The sequence below is a fragment of the Phalaenopsis equestris genome, unplaced genomic scaffold, assembly GCF_001263595.1.
Source record: "Phalaenopsis equestris unplaced genomic scaffold, ASM126359v1 Scaffold000258, whole genome shotgun sequence".
Taxonomy (NCBI): domain Eukaryota; kingdom Viridiplantae; phylum Streptophyta; class Magnoliopsida; order Asparagales; family Orchidaceae; genus Phalaenopsis; species Phalaenopsis equestris.
In genome coordinates, this window is record NW_018164700.1 from 1438453 (window position 1) to 1461188 (window position 22736).

At 34.8% G+C, this 22736-nt stretch overlaps 1 protein-coding gene across 2 annotated transcripts in view; it reads left to right on the forward strand.

Annotated features, from left to right (window-relative positions):
• The first annotated feature begins 6 nt into the window (after window positions 1-6).
• LOC110024482 (DCN1-like protein 2) overlaps window positions 7-22736 on the forward strand; it is a 28488-nt gene continuing 5758 nt past the window's right edge. For both annotated transcript variants that reach the window (XM_020724471.1, XM_020724470.1), the window contains exons 1-8: window positions 7-51; window positions 1964-2025; window positions 2448-2584; window positions 12665-12723; window positions 13503-13526; window positions 14286-14368; window positions 14698-14762; window positions 20322-20371. In XM_020724471.1, the coding sequence (XP_020580130.1) occupies window positions 49-51; window positions 1964-2025; window positions 2448-2584; window positions 12665-12723; window positions 13503-13526; window positions 14286-14368; window positions 14698-14762; window positions 20322-20371 (483 nt within the window). In that variant the 5' untranslated portion in view covers window positions 7-48. The remainder of the gene's footprint in view (window positions 52-1963; window positions 2026-2447; window positions 2585-12664; window positions 12724-13502; window positions 13527-14285; window positions 14369-14697; window positions 14763-20321; window positions 20372-22736) is intronic.

Genomic DNA, 22736 nt, shown 5'->3' on the forward strand with positions numbered 1-22736 from the left:
CTTCCGATAGTCTACCATCAGATCCTAGGGTTTCTTATAGCAATAATCATGGTAAGCAGCTATTTCAGTTCTTAATTTGTTCTTTTTGCTATTGTTTTCATGCGGTTAATGTTGATTTGCGCGATTTACTTTGTCTGGGATATGTATAAGCTTTGAGAGGCATTCTGATCTTTTCTTACCTGCTGCGCGGTTAGTGATAAGTCGACGTTTCTTTTTTCCAGTTGTTAATCGGAATTTTTTTTTGAGAATTTTATACCTTGAGCTTCGATTACATGCAAATTTGAACATTCTGTGAAGTTAGAGAGTCAGAAGATTGAGTGAATTGGAGTTCTCTGTTTCATAAGGTTGTGAAAATTGTATTGGACATCAACTGGAAGTAGAAGTTCAAGGATTGCTGTTTTGATTGGGGGTTGAATCGGATGACCTAATAAATATAAAGTTTATTTAGATATAATTTAAATGATGCAATAATAATGAAATAGTATAAATATATAAGTAGTATATTCAATTATTGAAAATTTTTAAAAAATTAATATTAAATTGCTAACCTTTTTTTGTTGTCATAAGCAAAATGTCAAATCAAATATGAAAATTATTATGATTTATCGTACTTATTCATTTTGTGTTTGCAATTATGAACTGAAAGGTAAAAAAATGATAACACTGGTGCTTCAAAACACAAATAACAGCTTAGTTAATGTGCTAATGAAGTATAATTTTCAGGATTCAATACTCACCATTATTTATAATTTCACCCAAAGGTACAAAAAATACAACTTGAAATAACAAGTTTAAAATTATAAGTAGTTTAGTCTAAAAAAGAATCATATTCAAAATTTATCTCCTATAAATATTTTTCATGAAATTAGCTTCCCTTAAATTTTTTCTCTCCACTAGCTCCCACTCTAAAAGCTTCTAAATTAACACATATAATATTTTCAATTTTATCATTATCGCAGTTGCTTTCATCTGCACATTCAAGTTGCAGACGTGCATTATAACCAAAAAAAAAAAAAAGATCAATTTAGAAAATAAGGAACTTATGCTAAGTTTGCATATTGAATTTCATGCTGGTCTCTTTAGTAGATGAAATAATATATTCTCTTCAAGTTTTATTTTCTAGATTATCATAGTTAAATTCAAGAATATGATGTTTATCAAATATTCAAAAAATCTTCCATCTCAATGCCTGCATAATCTAAAGGACAATCTATAAAGTAAATATGAGGTTTTTTTTAGTATCTGTTATCATCTATTGATTCTATTTTTTCTTAAAAAAATAAATAAAGATGATGCCTATTTCTCAAATTAAGGTTGTGTCAACCATTCATGCGTTCATTTAACTTTTGATGCTCCAAATGATTTTTTATCTTTGTGTGAATTTGCTTAAAAATACTCTCATCACTTTCACATCCTATGAAAGAAGTTTGATTAACTAACTTTTATAAATTTGAAATCTTGAGCTAAATATTTTCCACTATTTATATGAAAATTAACATTTAAAGAATATTCAAATAAAATATATGTGGAAATAAGTATATAAAATTTAAATTTGCATGGTTGCATTTCTTTTGCTGATATTAAAGCTATAGAATTTTCAATATTTTTTAAATTATTACAAAAATTTTAATCTCATTCATCATTAATGTAGGTTAAGGGCATATATCTTTGTTTTCTGTAATTTCAACTAAGTTTTACATGTTTTCAAGTTTATGACAATAGTTCTCTTTATAATACTAAAAATAAGAGCTAAAGAATATGCGGCTGTGTGGATGTTCTGTTAAATTTGATTCTCATCTTATATTTATGATGCCAGTATATATTTCGTACGATGTTTTTATATTTTAATATTTTTAAATATATTTTTTATATTTTTATATTTTTAAATAAATTTGATTCTCATCTTTTGTTATTGGGTTTCTTAGATGTGAATGAAATTCTTTCAATCTGTTCATGATTGCAGAATAAACTTGGAAGGGGTCACCGAGACAAAGTTCAGCAGTTTATGGCAATAACTGGAACTAGGTATTTTTTTTTATTTAAAATATGCATTTTTGGTTTATGCAGACCTTCACTTTCATTTGACATATTGTATTGCTGGACTATGGCTGCTACTTATTCTTTGATGTGCTAAAAATTTTGCTATGTTTGATGTTAAAACTATACTTTCTGATTGGTTCATGCATGTGCAAGGGTGTAATTTTTCTTTTGTTTTTTTATTTGAGAAAAACTGGAGTAGATATTATATATCATGATTTGCTTGCCAGAGTCAACAACTTTCATGTTTCATTTTGTAGAATTCATTTTGTTGATTTTCTATTCCATTGGCCTCTATTTATTGCATATTTTGAACAAAGGCAAAGAGCGTTATATCATAAAATATACTGTCTATAGAATATTATAATTTATTTCTCTTTTGTATTGTTGATCTTTCTTTATCTGTTCAGTGAAAAGGTTGCCCTTCAGGCCTTGAAATCCAGTGATTGGCACTTAGAGGGAGCATTTGATATATTTTACAGCCAACCACATATCCGAGCGACTACAGATTCTAGACATCTTGAAGAGCTTTATAACAGATACAAAGGCTAGTTCTAATCTTCTACTTCTTTATGTTTATACAGTTCTAATTGATGTCAACGCGGACACCAGGACACTTAGTTGATTTAATCAAGTGCGGTACCCACAATGGATACGGTTAGGATAAGAACCAGCTTTTGGTTGTCATTGTCATGACATTTTTACTTCTTTGAACTTTCAATCATGCATTGGAATGCCTGGAGCAACACTTATAGCAGACCATAATTTTATATGAAAATGCTTATAATTTTAGGAATGTTCTTACACTTCTATTTTGTTGGAATATGTGAAAAAAAATATCAATTTGTGGATTGTTTTTATATTGTTACCACAACTTTTAAAGAATTCGTTTGTCTTCTTTGTACGGTTAAGTGTGACAATCATGTGTATTATTTGATGGATGCATATGTTTGTATGTTAGCGATGGGGTGGGATTTTTTTTGGAAAGTATGGCCACACAAATGACTGCTTGTGCTTTTTTTTGCTATAATGTTAAATAATTATATTTTTCACGCGGGCTTCAGACTAATATTGATGGTCTTGATTTTCCTAAATGTTCACCTTAACGGGCTTATAAATGCTAAAATTAATATTCAATTGGTTTAGGAATAACTTGCTTATTTATTAAAGCTTCTACTAGGAACTAATTTGATTAACAAATAAAATAATAACAAGGAGATCATGTCAAACAAAAAACACCAGAATTTATGTGGTTTGACTAAAATAAATTTTTATGTTTTGAAAGAGGAGATTGATCAAGAATTCATATATTGTGGAAATAAATAGGACATGAGAAATATTTTTTCTTAATCACGAATCTCATCACAAAAGGAGACCCACATCTCAAAAGTGAAACCAATAGATAAATGTCTAAGTATATTGAAAAAATAAAATACAAGAATCACATAGATAGATCATAAATATAGACATCTAAGTCATACCAAAGTTCTCTTTTTAAATGCTTCTCAAAGATGTCACCACAAAAGTTCTCTATACCTTCTTTTTCTTACCTCCATTGTTGTTGCTTCAACCTTCAAGCACGCCCTAGTTTTTCTTTTCTTTATTTTATTTAAAATAATTAAAGGTCAATTTTTTGGTTCAAATTAGATTTGACACTGATCCAAGGATTAAGCATGTAGCAAATATTAAAATCTAGCTCTTATTCAATAAGATAGTGCAAACAATTTTGTATTTATTTGTAAAATCATATATTTTGAATTTTGTGCTTGCCAAATCAATTTAATGGTTTGTATTAATAAATTTGAGTCAATCCTATTAATCCTTCCATGGACTCAAAATTTTGCTATATAATATGAATATCCCATCACTTTATACTCCAAGCTAAGCTTTTTTTTTTGCTCCTAATAGATTGATGGTTTGAGCGCCATTCTAGCACATAAAGCTCAGATGCTGCTTGAATTTAGTAACTACGAGATAACTACACACCAAAGTTGATTCACTCATAATAAAATTGTGCCTATCATTGAATCTTTATACTCCTGAAGTTGTTATGTTTTTGTTGAATGCTACAGTATTACGACCTTGTACCAGGATTCATTGTGCTATGTTTATCCATTAAGCTTTTTTAGCCTACCCTCAACATGTGCTGTTCTTTGTTTTGAAACTTGAAATACGGCCATGAAGCAAAATTTTCTTATTTGCTAAGTCTCATTAACATAACTGATGATGAAGTCAAAACAACTCCACTTGCTGTCTTCCCTATAATATATAGAGTCCATGAACTCCCTTTGCTTTCATGATAACCTATCCACTCATGAAAACATAACAACTATATCATCTCATGAGAATCTAAATTCTGTTATGCTAAGGATGCTAAAAATTATATGATTCTTACATAATTTGGCACATACTTGAGACCGGTAATTCGGTTAACGTGCTATTCACACCTTCTTGCATTTCTAACTTTTTCATACTAAAATTTGCTATGTTCAAATTTTCTTATATAAACATATTATTAGGGCATGACTTATAAGTGAAAAATGATTTCTTTTGGAGGAACATATATGGCCCAGTTAGGTCAAGAATACCCCATTCAACTTATTAGTTTGTTTCATTGAAAGAGCATCACTTGAATTTGGGTGTGTAATTTTGGGGCACAAAATGAATACTTTGGGTTTGGGTCAACCTATGTAAGATTCAGGCCCGGTTATGGTCAGCTAAAGTGACCGAATAATGGTTTAATTATTTGATTTTTTTTTTAGCTCATAATTTGCTTTAATTTTTTTTGGAGTCGTTATGTTGAAATTTGGTGATCATACTCTTCTCGAGTTGGGTTGAAGCTAACTTACTGCAAATTAATTTTTTTTTTTACATTTTGTGTTGGCTTAGGTTTGAATTTGGTATAGTTGTGCTGCTTTGAGAATTCTATGCATTTAAAAAATGGGCTAAGTTGACTATATTCACATCGGGTCATTTCGAGTCCAACACTAATTTGACCTTTATGCTCGAATTTACATGGCTCGTAGTGGTAAGGATGTACTGCACAAACATAATTTTGAGTTTAATAAGCAATTAATAGGCCTTACACAATTAATTTCATTTATTTGTTCTTCCCCGTGAACTTAACCTCAATTTTTTTTTTATAGAAATAGTCGGAAAGATAAGGCCAAGTCATTTAAATTCTTATCTTGTTCTATTTAAAATTAGGTGCAGGGGATTGTGGGTTTTGGTTGTTGCTAGGTTAGAGGAGATTGTTGAGAAATTTGTTTGCAGCTACGGGAGGTAGGAGCAATTTTGCGGAGGTAGCAGGGAAGGGCTGAGATGGACAACAGGTTAGGATACTACAGTTTGTTTGGGGGGGGATCAGCGGTCGGGAAAGATGAAGTGGCTTGCGGCTAGGATCACAGGGAGGATGTGGAAGGTCGAGAATAATCACCACCAAGCGAGATACAACCCGAGCATCACTTGTCTTTGGATACAACACCTATTTAATCGACCTACCAGAGTACTTGACGTCATGCTACACCAGAAGTTTTGACGAATGAAGTCGAAGCTCCCCTAATCCCAGAAAACTGACGTGGGACTTAGGAGGGCTGACCAGCTGGTTCAGCTAAACCAGTTTAGTCATACTGTTGCTTGGACCGACCAGTCCAAGGGGGCTAGTTTTATTGCCCAAGTGGAGGAGGCTCCCCCTCCCTACCTATCTTCTACTATAAATAGGTCCTTATTTTGTTTATTGTTTGTTTTTTTGTGAGTTTTTGTGAGAGTCCTGTTTGGACAGCCGCTGGTGTCCCCTTTTCCATTTCTAGGGTTGTATCATTAAAAGATTTTTTTCCCTTAAAGGAAATAGGTGTTGTGATTTCAAAACACGTTCTAATAGAATAGGTTTCCGTCCACCTTTGGCACAACCTGAGCTCAAACTGTAGATAGATGAATATTCTCACAATCCAAATATCGCACCATCCCAGTTGTAACATGCTTCTTCCACTCATCGTATTGCTGAGTGCAACTTATTAACTAGTATGTGAGGAGAAATCAACAAGGGTGAAATCTATGGCAGGTTGCATCACTCTTACTAGCATCCACTTAGGGGAGACCTCTTCTTCACTGATAGGACTTAGATCTATTGATGAATTTTTTGGGGTCATCTCTTCTATTTGGACATCTGACGGTAGGTACCTTGCTGAACTGAAATAACCTCTGAATAACCTCACGTAATATTCTCTACATGGTACGAAATGACCCCACTCTGACATGCTGGACCTCCCTTCGTTGGGATAACTCGGGAAGGGGTCTATATATCTAAAAAAACTGCATTTTTCTTATCTATGGCAGCCTTGTGTCTGATGTCGGTTCGTCAAATTCATTACCCTTTTGGACATCCAAGGAAATCCTGTTGATGCTCCACTCAACGCCTGCAAAATGGTATCTTGAGGCACTATAATCTCGTAATATGTAGGGATGTCTATTACATCAGATTCACTACCTTCTAGAATAACTAATGTTACCTCAGTCGGAATCTCTATCTTGGGGTCAACGGAAATCGATGACGCCTCTTCCTTGTTGGCTGAAAATTGAGAATCCTCTTTAAAGTTGTCATGTTCTTCTGAGTCATCATTCATCTCTTCAACTGGAAGTTGATCTTCCTCCTTTATGTCCTTCGCGTCTTTAGTATCTACTGTGTCATTACTTAATTTTTCATGGAAGCCCCGCTCAATGAAACAGATCCCCCCCCGATTGTGCAGTTTGATTCAACATGCCTAAATTCATGGCACTTGCAATATTTTTTTGTTGTGACAAATTTAAGGATGTGGACTGATTCCACCTGTTATCCCCTCTGAATCAATTTTTCCTCTAATAGGGTCTTCCCGGTGGTTCTCCTCGGTGTACTCTGGCTATAACATTCCGAGATTGAATTTTACCTGTAAGATGAGATGGTTACTCAGTGATGTAGTCTTTCCACTTCTGATGTTAGGTTTTGAATTTTCAGCCTGTGGTAAACTGATTGGTACTGACATTATACCTTCCGCTTTATTCTCATCTTCTCTCGTTCTTTGTATGATGACTATTTTCTCGACCTCCTATGATATTACTGGATTCCACAATGTCATGATTGTTCTTCAACATCATTAAAGTCCTCCCAATGGAAGGGATTCAGATTCTCGTCTCTGGCTCCCCCTTCGACTTTAGTGATGAAGAAGAACAAGGATAATCAGTGGAGATTAGTGGCTGAAGTTGAGGGAAATATGAAGTGGCTTGCAGCTATGATCACAGGGAGGATGGGGAAGGTCGCACCACCGTGGAGCGAGATACAACCAGAGCATCACTTGTACTCGGATGCCACCTATTTGATCGACCTACCAGGGCATTTAACGTCGTGCTACGAGGAGCCAAAAACTTTCACGAATAAAGTCAAAGCTCCTCTAACCTACTTCTTCCACTCCACGTATTTGGCTGAGTGCAGCTTATGAACTCATATGTGAGGAGAAATCAACAAGGGTGAAATCTGTGGCAGGCTGCATCACTCTCACTAGCACCCATTTAGGGGAGACCCCTTCTTCACTGATAGGGCCTAGGTACCATTGAAAATTTTTTTGGGTTTCATTTCTTCTATTTGGACATTTGACGATGGGCACCATGATGAATTGAAATAACCTCTGAATAACCTCATGTAATATTCCCAACATGGTACAAAATAACCCGACTCTGACATACTAGATCTCCCTCCGCAGGGATAACTCGGGAAGGGGTCTATACATCTGAAAATCTGCATTTCTCTTATCTGTGTTGGCTTTGTATCTGTTAACGGCTTCTCAAACTCATGACCCTTTTGGACATCTATGGTAAGTCCTGTTGATGCTCCACTTAACGCCTACAAAATGGTATCTTGAGGCACTATAATCTCATAATATGTAGGGATGCCCATTACATTAGATTCGCTACATTCTAAAATAGCTAATGTTACCTTAGCTGGAATCTCTATCTTGGGGTCAACTGGAATCGATGACGCCTCCTTGTTGGCTGAAAATTAAGAATCCTCTTTGAAGTTGTCATGTTCTTATGGATCACCATTTATCTCTTCAACTGGAAGCTGGTCCTCCTCCTTTATGTCTTTCGTGCCTTCTGTGTCTACTGTGTCTTTGCTCAATTTTTCAAGGAAGCCCTGCTCAGTGAAACAGACCTCCCCTTGGCTGTGCAGTCTGATTCAACATGTCTAAATTCGTGGTACTTGCAATATTTCTGGGCTATGACAAATTTAGGGATGCAGGCTGGTTCCACCTGTTCTCCCCTCTGAATCAGTTTTTCCTCTGACAGGGTCGTCCCCGGGGTTCTTCTGGGTGTACTCTGGCTGTAACATCCCGAGATTGAATTTTGGCTGTAAGATGGCATGGTCGCTCGGTGATGTGTTCTTTCCGCTTCTGAAGCTAGGGTTTGAATTTTCAGTCTGTAGTAAACTGGTAGGAACTGAAATTATATCTCTTGCTTTATTCTCAGCTTCTCGCATACTCTGTATACTAGGTCTTTTCTCAGTTTCCTTTGATACTGGATTCTACACCGTCATGGCCGTTCTTCTTCATCACTAAAGTCTTCCCAATGGAAGGGATTCAATTCCTCGTTTCTGGCTCCCCTTTGACTTTCCCGATCTCGGTTGATGGTAATCTCCCCCTAGATTTCATCCTCAATGTCCTCAACCCTTCGTTGAAGTTGACGGATCTCTCACTATATCTCTTTCCGGGTAGGCTCAGGTGTGTATCTTCTTAATAGCATGGCTAGGGTCTAGATTTGGGAGGTGAAAGAGGGTGTGAGAGACTCATTGAAGGTGTGGGAAAACTAATGTGGGGTTGCTGAGAAAATTGACAAGGGGAAATTCTGGTTAGTCAAAATTTGGCTAGGGTTTGGGAATAGGAAAAAAAATTTTGATGGAGGGGCTTGGGTTAGGGGCGAATGCTAGGAAATCCGAGGATAAGACTAATATTAGGCTAGCTTTGATATCAAATGATATCTGAGTTAACTCAAACCGCGATAGAAAACAAAAATATTATTTTTGAAATTTAAAGCGTTACAACAAAGACTCATCAAAACCGGAAATAAACGACACAAACACACCCTAGGGCGAGAAAAAGGGTGGTGACAAGCGGGTGGTGGGAGGTGCTATGGAGGGTGAGGGAGTTGGGAGTGGTTCTGGCAGCACTTGAAAATCAGGTGCAGGGGATTGTGGGTGCTGGTTGCTGCTGGATTATAGGAGACTGTTGGGAAACCTGTTAGATGGGGAAGATCGAGGATAATCACCACCTCAGAGCGATACATAGCCGGAGCACCATCTGTCCTTGGGTACAACCCTGGAAAGGGAAAAGGGGATGCCGACAGCTGTCTAAACAAAACTCTCACAAAAAAACCAACCTTAAACAAAACAAAGGACCTATTTTTAATAGAAGATACGTAGGGAGGGGGAAGCCCCTCCATTTAGGCGGTAAAACTGACCGGTTCAAGCAACAATAGGGCTGAATCGGTTTAGATAAACCAGCCAGTTCAACCCTTCTAAGCCTCGCATCACCTAGTCTAACTAAAATGAGGTTGCTGGTCATTTCCTAGCAGTGCTTTGTTCCCAGAGCAAGCTTATCCTTCAGTCATCATACACCAACATGTTTCCAAGTTAAAATCATACACATTACATTTGTTATTTTCTTTCTTGACATCAAGGCTTGTTTGGAGATACGTGAGCGTGGTCAAAGTTTCATGCCATAAATATCTTTAAACCTTTGCCTAATAAGCTCTCGCACGGTCTCATAACTTGCTTTTTTCTACCGGTCAATGTTAGAATGACAAGGGGCGTCCAACGAAGCGCGACGCGGTATCCCATCTACAACACTGGATGATGCAGGCGTCTCCCGCTTTGGACCGGACTGGGTGTCTCAGCTTCTGGACCTGATGCGAGGCCTTCAGTTCGGCTAGGCTCAGTTCAGAACAGTGGCCTGAGTGACGACCGACCTTCCTTACGTGGGATTACCTCTTCCTTGTGAGAGGGAGACTAATCCTTAGTTACTCTAGATCTATAAATGTTGTTTTTGTTATGTTTTTGGTCAATTTTTTATTGTGTTTCTTTTAGGACAGTTGTCGGGCTCCCATGTTTTTTCTTCTTTCCAAGGGCTAGTAGTGATTCGGCTGTATCTCGTTCCGAGGTAATGATTTGTTCTCAAGGGTTGAGTGGTGCTCCGGCTATATCTCATTCCCGATGGGATATTTATCTTCGACTTTGCCATCCTCTGCGTCCATCCTTCTTTACCGTAACACCCCTCCCTGGCTGCAACCCTCTCCTAAACAGCCACAACTGCTGACGTCCCTGCAACCACGTTCATCCTAGCAGCTGGCCTCCCTCTTCCACCTTGAATCTTGCACACCAGCCATGCCTGTAACCTGCTGGTCCCTTTCCTATCACCCCCAACCGCAGCCTCCACCTTCCCCTTACCTCTCCCAGTCTGCTGCCATCCTGCTGCCCCTTGCCTCTAGCTGCGGGTCCCTCCACAAACCACTACCTTGCCACCATCCTGCTGCTGCCACCCAATCCAAACAGCCAACACCACCCCTTTTGGGATACTACCCTCTTTGCGTATGTGTTATATCCATGTTGTTATTTCCTATTTCAATTGATTATCTGTAATTCTCTATTTGAATTTCTGCAATAGTATCATTGTTCCGTTATTTTTTGGGTTAAGTTCACATAATCTTTTATTGTTGAAAATAAAGAAATATTTGGCACTGGACCTCTGCTGTCTTGTCGTCAAGTGTTATATGGACTTGAGTTTTAAAACCTGAATAGAATGGATTAATGAATAAATCCTGCTCATTTCATATCCAAGAAATGATTTTTTTCTTTTGGATCCTTTGCCACCTAAACTACTCTTGAAGTTTTCGCCTAGGAACTGATGTTGGCATCCTTCTTAGATTAGAATTTTAAAGCTTAAGTGGCTAGAAAGGCTTTGTGGTTTTCTACGTACACTTAAAGAGACTGCTCCAGCTCCGTTGAAATCTCTCTTTTTTTATGTTTAGATCTAAATCAAATTTTCACATGTCTTTCTCATGAATTAGCTGTTTAGTTTTTCTTGAATGATATGGACTCCTTTTGCCATGTATTGTCTAACACAGAAGAAGCATTATTCTGTGCATGCTACATCTGTTTTTTGAACCAGTTCATTTTGGTGTTCCTTTTATTAGGAAGCTCAGATATTTGCAAATGGAAACTTTCTACCTTTTTTTTTCTGCACTTTATATCTTGTTGCTGGCTAAATTTCAACTATTATATATAGGTTGCATCGATCTTACTTTTTCCATGCATTATACTTTTAATCATGCATTATATTTGTTTCTTCCAACCCTCTATAAACCTTGAAAGGAAAGTTAGCTAATCTTGTATTATACTTATGATAACTTAATAATTTTTGAGCATTGGAATCAGAATATTATGATGCTATTAATTGGTGCTTGTTTAGTTATTTGTGTTTTTAAAGATGATTTTTTTGTTAGTCCATGTTAAATTTACCTTATTAGATATCTTTTTGGGGTGGAAAGCCACCAGTGGGGTTATGATGAAGAATATAACTGCAGTATTTGACATGATTTTATACTCATTTCTGGTAATTAGTGAATTTCTCAACATTTTATGGAATTAGGCTGATGGCTTTTTCATTCAAAAGATTCATGTTGTTTATACATGTTTGCTGACATCCGATTATGAACTCTCTAATAGTTAAGTTCCACTATAACATCATCTGAGTTAAAAGTGTTGGAAATCTTTGACTTATTTTTTAGAATAAATAGTTACACTGGTATGAATAAAAAACCTATAATGACTACAAAAAAAGTGTATTGAATAGTAGGATTCGAATTTACTATTACCAACTAAAGTCACTTCTAGCTGTATATCGTGAATGCTTATATAAATAATGTGGGTGATGAGCACAAATATGTTTTACAACCGATCAGTAAATCTCACTACAACTTAATTCATCACTAGAGTTGATCGGAAGAGAGTATGTCCAGGTTTTAGTTGAATATAATTTTATTTTTTTACCTTCAGCTTAAATATTGCTGGAACTTTAATATTTTTACTTGGTGCGTTAAGCATATTTATCTTGGATCTATGATGTGATAATTATTAAGCACAGCATCTGAAGACAATATGTTATTTAAAGTAAGCTCTGTGACAAATTATCTTGAATTCTAAAAGCTGCATATGGTGTCTTAATTTGTTATTTATGTTCTAATGATATTTGTGAAACAGATAATGAACATGAAAACTACATAGTTGAGCTAGGAGTTATTTTCATGGAATTGGTCTTGTTGGTGATTTTGATAGGTAGGAAGGGTGGTTATTTATAAATATTTCGTTTGTGTCATGTCTGTAACAGTATAAATGATTTTCATTTATGTTCCACTAAATTTCATTTTGATCTACTTACTGTTAATTTTTTTTCGGTCATAGTCTATTCTAATAGCATTGTTTGCAGTAGTGGTTTTGTAATCCTTGCACAAAGTCTCAAGTAAACTTGTTTTACTTCTATTAATTGCTAAATATTTGTGTTCATAATTTATTGCATTATTTGCAATTATAGTTGTCTGATATTTGCAGATGCCTATGTTGATATGATTTTGGTTGATGGCATATCTCTACTATGTAATGATTTACAGGTAATATTTTTTATTTACTTTTGAATCCTGTTCTTATTTTTTGATATAATATTGCTTTGAATTCTTGGTTGAAGCTTCTTCTTTGATTTTTTTTTTCGTTATCATGTTTACTCTGCATTTGCGATGTGTAAAAAAATTCAGTGTACCCCGTATCCCTGTAATATTCTGCATACTATTCCTGCTTTTATATATTTCATGGGAACTTTGATATTAAATAAGACCTCAGTGTATATCATGTCTTTCTTTTTTTCATCGTGCATGCCTTTTCTGAAACGTGCATAAAGATTTCATTTTATTAATTGGACATGATTCACAGCATGATACACCAGTACTGATCTTTTTCACACTAATTTTCTGGTTTTTGTTTTGTTTATGATATCAATTGAGGGTTTATCCATCATATTTTTAGATTTCTAGTAAAGCCACACAAATATATTCAACTCGAATAATTATGATCATCACTTTTTCTTCCCCAGATGTCTTTTATCACTCAGTTCATGTGCGAGCTTCCTGCAATTTGTTAAAGCCGCTTTTGATTTTTCTCTCCTTAAAATAGATGTAGGTGAATGAAAACAATTTTTGGATAATTTTTTTTCTTACATTTCTTTTGATAGAACAAATTTTATGATTTCTTACTAGATGCACTTTCTGTTTGTTATCTGTTATCTACTAATTACCTTTTCGGGTTTCAATGTTTATGATTTCCTTGATGTTTTTTGTGTTATCTATCTTATTTTCTCATTAAACTTATATGCATTTTGGTAATTGGACGCTTGCAGGTTGATCCCCAGGATATTGTTACGGTATGTCATTTATTGTGCCAAGAATACCTTCGCACATTGTAATTAGCTGTTGTTGGTATTTCATTTCTTTCAAATCTTATAATAGTCTCGGCAACTTCCAATTTGTTGTGTTTTAGGGTAAAATTTTATTTGTTCTTTTCCACTTTCTAATGTACATATGTATTCTAGGAAGAGGTTTCTTCACCAAATGCAGTGAAAATAGAACTACCATGTTCCGATTCACAGTTTTTTATTTTTATTTTTTATATTATTTCATTATAAATCACTAATTTTGTTTTGATTTGGTTCTTTGATATTTTTACAGACTGAAGGATGATATGTAAGTTGTTTATATTCATTCTTTTGTTTTTCCCGAACCGTTTTAGGTGGAAGCTTGGCCAGATTGCATGCGATGCTCATCGCTAATTAGACTTTCAGGTTTTATGGCAGGCCCTTCTTGTTTCCCAAGTTACTTTTGGAAAGTTGGCCATCTGTTAATTGAGTTCTGAAATTAGGTTTCATAGGCTAAATGCTCAATTTGTCAAATTGAGTACTAACATTCTTAGACATTTCAGATAATTAATTAGGATTTTTTGTTTTGTTAGGAAATGTACTTGATTGCTGATCGTACGCCTACTTGATATCGAAGCCATAAAGGAACTATATTTTCATTAGTGATAAATATATTCATCAAAATGCTGATGCCCTTCAATTATACATTTTTTTAGAATGATATATTTACGTTATTTTCATCAAAATGCCACGTCTTTAATGTTACAGTTGGTTCTATCTTGGCATATGAAGGCTGCCACAATGTGTGAATTTTCTCGAGAAGAGTTTATTGGTGGATTACAGTCACTGGGGTATGATTTATGCCAATTAGGAAGATTTACATAAAAACGACTTAATTCCTATGTATTTACATATCTAACACCACTTCATATATGCCACCTTACCTATGCTTGAAAGTTGTATCACTTTTTAAAAGTTAAAATGGTGGGACTTTTGATGTGGCACAAAAAATTTGGTTGGTATAAATATAGGAAGTAAAGTTTAGGAAGTAGATATGTAAATACATAAGAATTGGGTGGTATGTATGTAAATGCCTCTATTTATTATTATTTTTTTTTTCTGCTCCTCTGGTACTGGTACTGCGAATCATTTTTTGCATTCTTCGATGCACCTATTTCAGGGTAGATACCATTCAAAAGCTCCAAGAAAAGATACCATCACTACGTGCAGAGTTGAAAGATGAACGTGCGTGCTTTGGATTATAAAGAATCTGTCTTTTCTTAAGATATGTTTGAAAGCTCCTTCTAGGGATTTTTTGAAGCAAATTCTAATGCCTATTTTGAATTAACATCCGTTTCTAGTTTTCATGTTTTCGAAAGCATGTTCTTAAGAGAAAAAAATATGTTTGTCCACCTCATTTCCGTTTCTTCATTTTGAAATTAAAATGGGTTATTTCTTGAAACTTTGAAAACATGCATGAGGGTTTTTATGTTTTATCGCACGTTTTAGAAACATGTCAAAGTGATTGTTTCAGTAAATTACACTAATTCTACTAATTGGATACTAGTTCTTCTAAATAGATATTCATATGTCCAAGGGTTAGTTAATGTTTTGACATTATGATCACTTAAGTTTATTAGTGTTTAATTGTGGTAATGAAGTATATGATAGTTAATTAATGTCTGTATGTACCATTGTAAATAGGCTTAGAATGATTTATTAGTAGCTAAATTGGCCATGGTGGTTGATGTTAATGTATTATTTTGGTGAAGTTTGGATTAATTAATATTATAATTAAAAGTATTTAACAGCTTAATTGGTCAAAGTAATTCTTATTAATGCATTATTTATGATAGGTATGGATTAATTTGTATTTTAATTATAGTTATTACTACTTATGTTTAATTATGGTAGTTAAGAGTTTAATTGTTAACTAATTCATTGATAACTAGAATAACTGAACTTACTTTTTATCTAGACTAATTAGATTTTGACTAGTTTTTTTTATTAGGATCATTAAGGTTTTGTTGTACTTATCATTGTAAATAGAAATGGTATGAACTATTAATCAATTAATTGAGCTTACTAAATAATAAGTTTCTATTTTTAACTGAGAACATTGTGATTTTATTTTTGTTTAATTTAGGTTGTATAAGGCTATAATTACTTAAAGTGCTAATTGAATATTTTATACAAATTTAATCTATATTAATTAATTTAAATAATATTAATTATAAAAGGTTTGTAATTAATTAATGATTGTGATGGAAACTAACATTAAGTAGGGCTTATATTATTATAGGGATTGTTTGTGATAGTTTTTTTATTGCTTTATTTTTCAAACTGTTATCATATATTCATTTGACAATTATTTTCTTGCTGTTCTTCGGAGTTTTTTTTGTGGTGGGGAAGTTGTTTTTGAAAACTATATCTACTAAAGTATGTTAGCTATAATAAAGTTGCTCTCCAATTTTTTTTTTTAAAGAAACTACTCATTGAAGCTTTAAAAGAAGATAAATTATTATCTTTAACTAGAACATTATGATTTTATTTGTGTTTAATTATAGTTGTATAAGTCTATAATTAGTTAAAATAGTAGTTGAATTTTTTTGACTTTTTTAATCTATATTAATTAATTGAAATAATAATTATTATAAAAATTTTGTAATTAATGTAATGGTTATGATGGCAACCCTTAAGATTAAGGGTCCGTTTGGGGCAGCTTATTTGCTGTTTATACGTTTTCAAAACACACTAAGGATGTTTGTTTCGTGCGGTTGGCTTACATTTGAGGATACGTGTGTATCCTATTCTATTAGACACAGACTGCGGGTCAAAGCATGTGACTCGCGTATTTGTTTACCTTTCGCGATAGTATTCCCGTGACATCCAGTACCCTAGTTGCGATTCTTATGCGATTTCTGGATCTATCTGCTGCCTTCTTCTCTCTACGATCCTCATCCTGTGCCCTAGGTTTGTCTTCTCTGCCTTATCCCGGGATCTCCTGCTGCGATTCTCCTTGTCTTTTCTCCTCCCTCTGATCCGTTAAGGTCTCCTTCTCTTTTCTCCTCTTTGCGATCCGGTAAGGTGGTTCTCTGTAACTTTTGTAGTGTTCTTCATGAATTAGTTTTCTGTGAGTAGTAGCAAGCATTCTTTCAAGCAAATCGAATGATTGACATTTTTGATTTCTTTGGTTTGGTTTCCCCTTTTCGTCTGAGTACTGGCAATCATTCTATGAAGAATATGAATGAATTGACATTTTGATTGGGCCTCTTTGGCTTAATGTACCATTTTACAGTGGGGAACATGTTGGCTGACCTGTTTTTTTGCGAAAGTGTAGGTCCTTTTCATTTTTTCTACCTTTTGTGTTTTTTTGGCACGTTGGCTTGCTTGGTTTTTCGGCATAGTGCAGCTCGGTTTCCTGGCACGTTGGCTAGCTTGGTGTTCTTCATGAATTGGCTTTGGGTGTATGAGTAGGCGGTGGATGTGTGAGGTGTGCTTGTGTGTGGTGGATTGGTTGTGGTGGATGTGTGAGGTGGCTTGGGTGAGCTCTCTTGGCTTTCAGTGTGTGAGTTGGTGGTGGATGTGTGAGGTGTGCTTGTGTGTGGTGCATGTGAGTGGTGTTTATGGTGACTTGGGTGTGCTATCCTGGCTTCGAGTGTGTGAGTTGGCTATGGGCAGACGGTCCGGACATGTGTGAGTTCTTCAGGTGGGCAGACAGTCCGCCCGATTCTACTACCGGTAGTGTGCGAAATTCGACGATATCACAAGCGGACTACGTTGCTCGGGGTTCGACAACATCCCAACTGGATGACGTTGCTCGTGACATGTTTCTTCTGCACTTTAAAATTAATATTAATATACTTTTAATTGTAATTTTACTATGTTTTCTTCTTTTTTATTCAGTTCCTTGATACTCACCATAAGTGAGATGTATATCATTTTTTATACTGTTTTGAAATGGTTTTATTAGTTCTGAAATATCAAATGTGTAGTCATTGCAGTTCTGTTGCAAAAAACACAATTGCTGTGAGGCAGAATGATTATTTATCCAGAAAAAATTTCAAATCAGCTGTTTTCCAAACGCATAAACCAAACAGATAAACAACTTTTCCAAAACGGGAGTAGAATGATTATTTATCCAGAAACAACTGTTTTTCAAACGCACAAATCAAATAACCAGTCAACTTATCAGGATAAGCTGCTGATAAACAGATTGTCAGAATAAACTGTTTGTCTGGATAAGTTGCTGCTGCCCCAAAGAGACCCTAAGTTGGGCTTATAAGATTTAGGGACTGTTTTTTATATTTTTTTTATTGCTTTACTATTCAAACTACTATCATATCTTCATTTGGCTATTATTTTCTTTTTTTTTCTTCAAATTTTTTTGTAGTGAGAAGTTGTTTTTAAGAATTATATCTACGTTAGGGTCCGTTTGGGACAGCTTAAAACTACGGCGACGTTTTGAAAACGCCGCTGTGATGTTTGTTTTGCACGTTTGAGCAGCGTTTTGAAACACACAGTTTGGAATTTTCGAATAATCTGGGCCGCGGTATTACCCCCTCGCTCAGCGTTTCCTTGCTGCGTTTAATCGCAAATTACTCCAGCTACCCTTCACATAATCAATCATGATCTGCCGCTCTCTGCCCTAGCTCGCGATCCGCCTTCCTTCCATTATCTTCTTAGGCATTCAACTACCCCGCTCTCTGTCCTAGCTCGCGATCCGCCGCTCTCTGCTTCCTTCCCTTCACTCGCGGCTTCTCCGGCATTCAGCTCCTTTCCTTGCTTATTCGACATTAATCTTAGGCAGCCGCCAGCTCCTGTCTTCGGCATACATCTCCTTCTAGGTAAATCCCTTCTCTCCTCTCATCAAATTTGTGTATCGCTTCATGGTGGTGGAGATCAATGCCTTAAAGTTTTGTGTGCTAAATCCCTTCCCTGCTTCTTCTATGTAAAATTGTATGTTCAATTTTTCTATACTTCGTTCCTTTTTTCATTAATTACAAGAAACCTCAAAGTTGTTACCAGTATTACCTCCTGAAATTCTCAATTGAAAGAATTCTTTCCTGGGGTCCAAGAAGGTAATTTTTTCCTAACGAGACGAGATAACCAGACACTTTTTCAGAAGGTGTTCCATCAAGTACTATGCAAAAGAAGATTTGGAGCAACAAGATGCTCATATTCCAAGTGTTATGCTCATGAAATCTTCTTTACTCGTCTCTAGTTTGCTGATGTCTGTTTGTCTGAAGTTTGAATAAAAGCTTCAAGAACTATGTGTTGTGTTACTATGAGTTTGTTTGAATTGTTCGTCATGTTAAATTGCTAGTCTTTGGATGAATTTCAAGTCTGGAAATCCAATTCTGTTATAATAAATTTGATTATAAAACATTAGTTTACATCATAAAAATTTGTGAGAATTAGTAAGAAGTTATATAGTGAAATATAATTGCATAAGTTAAAATTTATTGGATAGGTTCTAAGTGAGCCCAAGATTTATCCGTTTGAAATGACTGGGTAAATGGGCGGCTTGTTTTTGTTATATAAAGTAAGTTTTTTCGTGCAATGATGCACATGAAAGCTTTTTGTACAATTGAATGCTTGCAAAAGGGTTTCGTTCCCTATGTATATTTATATTGAAGTCTATAATTCAAATGTTTATTTTTCTGTTTGTGTATCGATAGAGTAAGTCTATATTTATATTGAAGTCTAAATTTTTTGTTTTTTAATAGGTTTGTAGATAGTCTCCCTTGAGTGAGGAGCATATCATTTTTTTTTTTGAACTGTTATGTTGTGTTTTTTGGATTTTAGTATTTTGAATGTGTTCTTATTATATTACTGTTGCAAATAGCTCCATAGCACGTGGCCGAAATGGTCATTTTTTTTTCGCAAATTTGAGCAAATTAGTTGTTCTCAAACCTCAAAAACCAAACAGCTTAATAATTTATTCAGTTCAGGGGCAGAATAGTCATTTATCCAGAAATAATTGCAATCCAGCTGTTTTTGAAACGCACAAACAAAATAAACAAACAACTTATCAGGATCAACTGCTTATCAACATAAGCTGAATAAGTTGCAGTTGTCCCAAACAAACCCTAAGGCTCTGTTTGGGGCAGCTTATCCGTTGCGACAAAATTTTGAAAACATCGTCTCATCGTTTGGAAACTGCGTTTGAGCAGCTTATCCAAAAACGCAGTTGGTTTTTTACACTTAACATAGAACGCGAGTTGAACCCCGCGTTCCGTGTTTCCAGATAAGTGATTTATCCGGATAAGCACAAACCTCCCCAAATGCACCCTAAGTATGATAATTGTACGGAAACTACTATCCAATTCAAACCCTTCACCACAAAAACACCCCGCAAACAACAACAACGGCTTTAAAACTCTTTTTACAAACAACCAAGCCAAATGGATCTTTAGATAATTAATGCTTATATTATATTAATTATGTATTAAATAGTTAATTATGCTAATTGCTTTTTTTTCATTTTCTATTTTGAATTATGTTGGCTTCCAGACATTTTTTATGTGAGAGCAAACAAAACAAGCTGAAAAAAAAAAGAACATACAGAACTGAGGCCTAAAGCACCTATGAATTACAACATCTTGAATAGAAAGATGTTTAGCAACTATCCTGCATTCAATGATTTTTTTTATAGCCAATAACCCACTTAATTGACATATTTAATATTTGTGAACTTACATTCAATGCTTGTAAAACCTTATGCAGCACTGTAAATGTTCTTTGCTAAATTAGTCTTTTTTTTTTTAACCAATAACCTACTTTTTTTTTTTTTTTTTACAGAAAAGTTTCGAGAGATATATAACTTTGCTTTTGGATGGGCTAAAGAAAAGGTATTCTTTATCTTAGATCCCGTTTGAAAGTGCTTTTTACTTCCTAAATGTTCTTTTTATAGACAATAGAATTAGTTTTATGGTATTTGATAAATGCACTTAAATTTTTAGCTTTATGAAAGCCAGAATACGAGTGTTATAGAAAAAGCTAGCAAGCATGCTTCCTTAGAACTCATTTTCATTAAAAAAAGCTATTTCGAAAATTTTCAATGCAAAACTTCTATTCTTTGACCTTAATATTACTATAATTTCATTTAAAAAATTTTCATAACTATTCCCATTTCTTTTGTAAAGTTATTTTGTAAAATACACGTATAATAGATGCGCTTAGTTGAACATTTTCAAAATAAAAATTTTACTACAATTATTACATGTCATGCTATAATATTTCAGTAGTATTCTTGATTTGTTATAATTCATTTGTTTATATATATTAATTAATGATCCTAAATTATTCATGAATAATAAATGCATTATATTTGTAACATAAAGTTAGTTGATGTTATATATTATTTATAATAATGTTTATTTAGATTATTGTACCATTTCAGGTTAGTTTCACTGTAGTTTCTATGAAACAATTCATATTTAATACTAGACCTTCGGCAACGATTTTATCCAACAACGGTCTACTTGAAAACTAAGCACAACATGATACGATAAGGCACATTTGCTCATTAGTCTTTTGTTGATTTATATTTCATAAATGGTGATTTTTTAAATAGGCTATTGCCAGCCAAATACTAAAATCTCATTTCTCTTAACATCCGATTTATCCTGTTTAATAAATTATCCTTACAAAAAAAAAGTGCACTTACTAAAATTTCCTCTTGTTTTCACTCCTTTTGCTCTAACTTCCCTAGTTCATTGCTCACTCTTCGTCTCTTTTTCTTAAACTGCAATATTTTTTGTTCTTCTCCATATTTTCACTCCATAAACCTTTTCTTGATCTCTATTGCTTTATAATTTTTCCTTGCAAGAAATCAATTGTAGAAAATTATGGTTGAATGGCGTTGGCAAAAAGTAACAGATTACCAAAATTATATTTAAAGTTAATTTGAGGTATGCTTCAGCATGAGGGGCATGCGAAACTCCTTAAGGCTTACACGTTATAGCTGGAGGAAGGGTACCGTGAGAAAGAGGCGTATGCTTCAATTATTTGAGGAATGCTTTGATAGACATGTAATAAGACTTATGCTTCCATATCAAGATATAGAAGGTATTGGGTTGTATTTGTTTTAATAGAAGTGACATTATTAACTGAAAGTGGAATATCTCAATTATGAATTTTTTTATGGTGGAAGGAACATGAAGAGAAAATTCAACAAGAAAGTAATAAAAAAAACGTTAATATAAAACTTTGTGTAATAGAATATTAAAACAGAAATATATTTCTTATTTTAAATAATTTTTTTATTGAATTTTATTGATTAGAAAAGGGGAAGATAATTAAGATTAAAGATGATGATGAAGATTAGGAGGGTTTTGATTAAATGAGGATGCGGGAGGCAAGAAAATAATCAATTACTCTCATGATTCTATTGAAGAATTTCGAAGTGATAGGAGCGAGTGAGATTTATGAATTCGGGAGTCATTAGTCATAATTTGTTTATTTTAGAACATGTTTAATTGTTTATTTTAAGGTGCGTTTGGGGCAGCTTATCAGTTGTGGCGGCGTTTTGAAAACGCCGCCTCAACGTTTGGATTGTTCGTTTGGAGAGCTTATGCGAAAACAAAGTTTTTATTTTACATTAGACGCAGGCCACGGGGAAAGCCCTGCGGTCTGCGTTTTGCGAAAATTTGGATGGGTTGCCCTCGTCTTGTTCATTCCTGTTCAGGTGAAAGAGTCGCAGAGAAGATCTCATTCACGTTCTTCCTCTTCCTCTTCCTCATCCTCATCGGCGGCTTCCTCTTCCTCATCCGCGGCGAAGATGCCACGGTTTGCTCGTTTTTGCCGCTCTGAACCCTTCACCGTCGTCACTGCTTATGATTACCCCTCCACCGTAAACGTCGATCTCGTCGGCATTGATGTTTGCCTTGTCGGCGATTCCGCATCCATGGTCACGACACCACCCTCCTGATCTCTCTCGATGAGATGCTCGTCCGCTACCGCGCTGTTGCGCGGGGCACATCTCGACCTCTCCTAGTCGGTGATCTACCCTTCGGCTCCTACGAGTCTTCCTCCCAGATTTTCTAGATCCTTCTTGATTTGTTGTTTATGTCCTCTTTTGGTGGTTGTTTCATTCTGTTTTGGATTTGGATTGGTTTCATTCTGTTTTGGTCCTGTTGAACAACACTCTAATGTGAGAGTTGTGGAGAGATTTTGCTCATAATTGTAAATGAGTTTTATTGCGGCTAGTAGGAT